Below are 5,644 nucleotides of genomic sequence, written 5' to 3' on the forward strand. Positions count from 1 at the left end.
GTGAGATACTACACTTGATGTAAGCCAAAAGGTTAAGAAGGCGCAAAGGAAAGGTATGAAATAACAATATTGTTTATTTGTGCCTTCTTCATTTATTCAGGTTTACTATTTTAAAATCTATTTGAATAGATAGTAGAAAACTGGATTCACACAAATGACTGTTCAAAGAAGTGTAGAAGAATGTGTTTATAATAATGGTCCCATTTTGTGCAGAAAGTTAATAACTCATCGTCTATCAGTATCAACTAGTAGTTTGGAATGGGCTTCTGATATGGAGACTAATTGACAGGAGAGTGTAATTTTTCTTTAAAATCCTAGTGTTGTGTATATTTGAACTTTCTAAGACTATAATGTTCTCATTATATAGCAAGAACACTCTAGTAATTGAGTCTGCAGGTTCACCAGAAAGTAAGAGAAGCTTGCTCTATAACCAGGACCTACCATGAATCGTTTCCTTGTCCGGGGTAAGATGTAAAACTGAGAACCATATAGAGTCCAAAGTATACTGTATATTAAATCAAGGTCTTGATTACCTCAGTTTATATGAAGGAAGATCATCTGCACAAATGTGCTCAATTACTACTCCTTCAGGGCAGCCTCTGCACCTTTGCCCTCCTATGCTGGAAGGCATAATTTATACTGGAAATTCCATTGTTGGGCTGTGCTCCTGTGGCTTATACGGATTTCTTCTGTACTTTACAGCAAAATTACACAGTTGTTTGTATTCATTTTGCAGAGCCTGTCTTTTGGGGTCCAGTTCCACCCTGCCCCCAGGAGCTGTCCTTGGTGCTACTGAGAATATATGTAAATATATACATTAATAAGTATATGTGCATTTCCCGAAAGGAGAGAGAGAACACAAGGGATTGCCCTGCCACAGAGGCAGGGTGGAATGGGGGGATAGAGGAGTGGGAGGGATACTGGGATTAGTGGTGGTGGAGAATGGGCACTGGTGGAGGGATGGGTACTCGATCATTGTATAACTGAAACCCAAGCACAAAAATTTGTAAGTCTACAACTGTACCTCATGGTGTTTCACTAATAAATATTAAAAAATAAGTATATGTGCATTTATTAATGGAAGTCTTATCTGTAAATTATAGCAGACCCCAACAATCTTGTAGGTTCATGAGTCCCAGCTCATTTTAGAATTGTAGGCTATGTCCTGCTTTACAATCGATGTTGTTTATACAAGGTGATTATATAGAAAGTAGCTAAACTGGGAGAAAAACCTGGGGTTTCTGAATTATTATCACTATTATGTGTGGTATTACGTATTGATTGACAGGTATCACACTGGGAACCAGAGATACTAATATGAAATGAATAGGATCTGTTCTGAGATATTCAGTTCAATGCCTATTTCTTAGTTTTGTAAAACCACAATCCAGAGCTAGATATTTTTCACTACAACCCATAGAAAAAAAAACATCAGTGAAATGAAAGTTTCACAAACCTGTATTCAGCCTCAGTACCTGGAGCGCAGTTTGATATTTCTGTATTTTTGCTGTGACTCAATCAATCCCATTTCATTTAAAAACTGAAAATCTTGACACACATTTAATTCCCAAACCTACTAACATGTAGACAACTGCAGTTTTAGAAATATAGATGTAATTACCTGTGATGCATATTATTCTTTTATAATTTGTTTTTTGGGCCACACCTTGTGATGCTCAGGGCTGTCCTGGATCTCCACTCAGAGGTCCCTTCTGGTGGGGTTCAGGGGACCATATGGGATGCTGAGAATTAAACCCACTCCGTCACATAAAAGGCAAGTGCCCTACATATTGTGCTATCACTCTGCCCCCCGATATTATACTTGCAGGCATATATATTATTTGAACATGGAAGTGGAGAGTAGCACAGTATCCAGATGACATGGAAATACCCCCAAAAGAATTACACCCATCTCTTAGATGACTTATTCCTGGAACCAGGTTAAGATTCCCCTTTGTTCTCTTCCAAATGTCTGCTTCCATGCAGATATGTGTAGGAAACAACTATCATGTGACACCCAGCTTCACAACACATATTCAGTACCTTTTCTGATACAGTCAGCAGTCTCATAAAGCAGGTAAAACACTCATTTCAAAGATGGCCTTTAGTGCTTTAACAGCCAAAAGTTCTGGGACTCTAGCTCTGAGTCCCAGAAGTAATTTGAGTTTCACTTACTATTGAACATTTCAGCAACAGGACTTTCAAAGGTGCCTTCATTACGCTTGTAAATCTTTAAACAGTTTATTTGTCATATATTGTTTACAGGTTTTGGTTATTTTTATTATGACAAACATAATTCACATCCCTTAGGGAAAATGAATAAGAGTGTGCAAAACAATAAAATCACATGTTGTAATAGCCACAGGATAGTAGATGACCTCTGAGAGGGGTCAGCAGTGCCTAATAACATGGCTACAACAAGAGAAAGATATAAGGATGGACATCAGAGGAATGACAAGAAAGATTCTATTTATCACAAAATCAGACTCATTTCCAGAGTTTTCTCCATGCACAAATGAGTTATTCAAAATATTCATATTTTATAAGAATAGACTAAAGCTCTAATGCAGTTCTGAAAACTGAATTTTCATTTATTGTTACTTAACAATGTACAACAACATCTGTTTCATGCATCTGGGTGAATATACCCTACTGATAGAACACTCTAGCTGGGTCAAAAGGCTGCTGGTAACAAGAGTGACACCTAAAGCAAAGTATCGGCATAAGGTTAAAGCACAAAGCCCGGCAAATGACTGCCAGGAAAAGCAAGGTCTGCTATATTCTCATCAGAGAAATCAGAATTCAAGACAAAAGGCATTAATGATAAGGGATATCGTGTAATCCCTTCTGGCCCTTACCTCCACCCCTCGCTCCCCTGACACCTCTTTGGCCCCTTTGAGCAAGCTGGTCCTGAACATCTCTCTGCGTCCAATGAAAGCCACCCACTTTCTGCTTTTTCCTTAGCTCTTCCTGAGCTCTTGACAAATCTCCACATTCTCTCATCTCATCACTGCCCAAGTGCCTCTCCTGTAAGTTCTCCTGACAGTCTCTAGGGGAATATTCTTTCCCCTTGTCAGATTTTCGTTTTGCTTTCCGGGGCACATGATCTTCAGCCGGGCGCTTCTCAGCAGCCCGTGGCTCGCTCCCTGGCTTTCCCTGGAAGTCTGGCTCATCCTCACTGAGTGGATTTCCCTCATCCTTGGACTTGCCCTGCATTCCCTGCTTGCCCTCTTCTCCTGACTCTCCCTCATCATCTGCCAGTTCCACAATCTTGCGCTTTCGATGTTCTGGATTCCTCTTGATGTGCGGCATTTCATCGTCGTCTGACTCTTCCTCATCTTCCGGCTCTATTTTAACTTCTGGCTTTCCCTCAATTTCCAGCTTTCCTTCATTTTCTTTGTAGAGGTTTTCCATGTTGAGATTTCTCCTTGTTTTCCTGTCCTGGGGAATGGGAAAAACAGAGAATAAGATGAGACAAGAGAGACTGAGAGCTTGGGGGGGGGGGCGGAGATGGGGAGAGGGATAGGGGTGGTGGGGTGGTAGGGGATGGGGTGGTGGGGTGGTGGTGAGGTGTTTGGGATGGGAGGGGGACTGGGGAGGTGAGGGGTTGTGGAACACAAGTTCGCACAATACCTCCATTTCTTCTCTTGTCAGAGTTCCCGTGACTAGGTCCAGGGCTCTGAGTGTACCTTTTGCCCACCACTAACCTCATTGTGTTCTTTCCACAGATGTGAGCGAACCATTTCCGTGGAATGTCCTGACACCTTCTGCACCATCCTTCAGTGTGGCCTGGTGTGTGTGATTATGTGGCTGAAGGATGAGCAAGGGGCCTGCAAATTCTGCTCAATCCATGCCCCCCACCTCCCCATCCTCTTAGCTTTCCCTCCAAACTCTTTCCTTTTCACTGACCTGCAGGGATTCAGGACAGCTCTTGCTCCTTTTCTAGCCTTGTAGAGCAGCGCTGGGAACTGACGCACAGACCTACAGGAGACAGGAACAGGGACATTGCACACTGTGTCCTGAGATACCTTTCCAGAAGCCACCTCCTGCTTTCCCTCCAATCCTTCCCCTTTCACTGACCTGCAGGGATTTAGGACAGTTCCGCCTCCTTTTCTAGCCTTGCAGAGCAGCGCTGGTAACTGACTAAACAAACCTACAGGAGGCAGGGACAGGGACTGTGCATACTGTGGCCTGAGATACCTTTCTAGAAGCCAAGCCCTCCTCCCCCCTTTCCACCACCCTCACCCCCAATCCCAGCCGCCATTACTCTTCAGGCGTCTGGTGCAAGACCAAGATGCTTTCCAAACTGTTCAGCCTCCGCGTCCTCCTCCCTTGCAGGCACTTCCACCCCCAACCCTTCTGTGGAGGTTAAATTTCCTCCTAGGCTCAGCGCATGAGAGGGGGCTCTATCCAGAATCTATGTTTCACTGTCACACAGCCACAGCGGGGGCGCCTATCCCCCATCACTTCAAGCTGGAAAATGGAGAGGGTGAAGGGGCGCAGGAAAGGGGGGGGGGTCGAAGACGCAGCAGGGCTGTAGCAGCGTCTGCATCCCTCCCTGCACGCTCTGGGTCCCAGACCCCCTCGCACTAAACTCCCAGTCCCCAGCCCTCATCCATCCCCTCCGCGGCTGGGTCCTGCTGCATTCACCTCCTGCCCTGCAGGGGGACGCCGTCAGCGCCCCCTTCACACTGACCTGCCCGGCCCGGGGCAGGCCTGCGCCTCCTCGGGCTCGCTGAAGCCCGCTCTCCCCTCTCGCGCCGCTCGGGGGGGCTCCGGGAGCCCGTTCCACGAGGACCTCGGGAGTAGACGACGCCAGTCTGGACCCCAAAGCAAGCTCTGGGGCTGGCGCCCACGTCAGCGCCCAGCAGGTCACGTGAGCGTGGCGTCATCAGAGCTCGGCCCCGGCCCCGCCCCCCTCCCCAAGGGACTTGGCAGCTGAGGGCTGGGGGCAGCTGATGATAGCACAGCGGGATTATCCCAGGGAGGAGGTGGGCAGCCCCCGACGGCAGTTTCTTTACCTGGTGCATCTTAGTGCCTGGCACTGCATCCTTCTGAGACACCCAAGCGCTCTAGGTTTGACAGTCATCACAAGGAAGTACCTGACTTGGCACAGAGAGCTACCTGCTTGGCCTAGAGAGCCCAGCACTGAACCCCATGGCCCTCTAGTAAGACAAACTCTGGCTGGTTCCAGAGCCTCTGTGGTGGTGCCTGCCGGGTAAACTGATTCCTTGAGCAGTGATGCTTCTTGGGCCTTTTCTCTTCTAGATACCTATGGCATGTGGATTAATCTCACGTTCCTCTACCTAGTACTAGAATATTTTCAGTATTATATGGTTGTATATAATATATATATATGTAGTACCAGATATTTGGGTTTCAAACATATGCTTATGTCTTGGTTTGCATCTGTGGCTCTATATGGCTTTAAATTAAGTTAATTGAACTTCTTGAATATATACTTTAATGACTTTCCTCTAATTTGTTTAAATTTTGTGCTTTATTCAAACACTGGAAAAGTTTCCTTTCCATCTCGCTTCTTCCGTTTTTATTTCAATTATTCATATGGTTCGTATAGTTAATGTGATATTCACACTGCTTATTTTTCTTCATTCTGTTCACTTGTGTTTGTAAAACTGAATAA

The 5,644-nt window shown here is 45.4% G+C and overlaps 1 protein-coding gene across 2 annotated transcripts; it reads right to left on the reverse strand.

The window, feature by feature from the left end:
- Positions 1 to 2,560: 2,560 nt before the first annotated feature.
- On the reverse strand, positions 2,561 to 4,144 carry LOC130034188 (transcription elongation factor A protein-like 3). Of its 2 annotated transcripts, none has more exons than XM_056125748.1 (2): positions 4,081 to 4,144; positions 2,561 to 3,441 (listed from the first exon to the last, which is right to left on the reverse strand). In XM_056125748.1, the coding sequence occupies exon 2, from the start codon at positions 3,412 to 3,414 to the stop codon at positions 2,818 to 2,820; it is 597 nt and encodes a 198-aa protein (XP_055981723.1). In that variant the 5' UTR covers positions 3,415 to 3,441; positions 4,081 to 4,144; the 3' UTR covers positions 2,561 to 2,817. The 2 variants fall into 2 exon arrangements, with proteins under 2 accessions (XP_055981723.1, XP_055981722.1); XM_056125747.1 differs by lacking the exon at positions 4,081 to 4,144 and adding an exon at positions 3,910 to 3,992.
- Between the last annotated feature and the right edge of the window lie 1,500 nt (positions 4,145 to 5,644).

This window comes from Sorex fumeus, unplaced genomic scaffold (genome assembly GCF_029834395.1).
Source record: "Sorex fumeus unplaced genomic scaffold, SorFum_2.1 ptg000058l, whole genome shotgun sequence".
NCBI lineage: Eukaryota > Metazoa > Chordata > Mammalia > Eulipotyphla > Soricidae > Sorex > Sorex fumeus.

Coding starts and splice junctions, on each gene's coding strand:
- LOC130034188 (XM_056125748.1), bottom strand. CDS start 3,414: ATGGAAAACCTCTACAAAGAAAATGAAGGAAAGCTGGAAATTGAGGGA.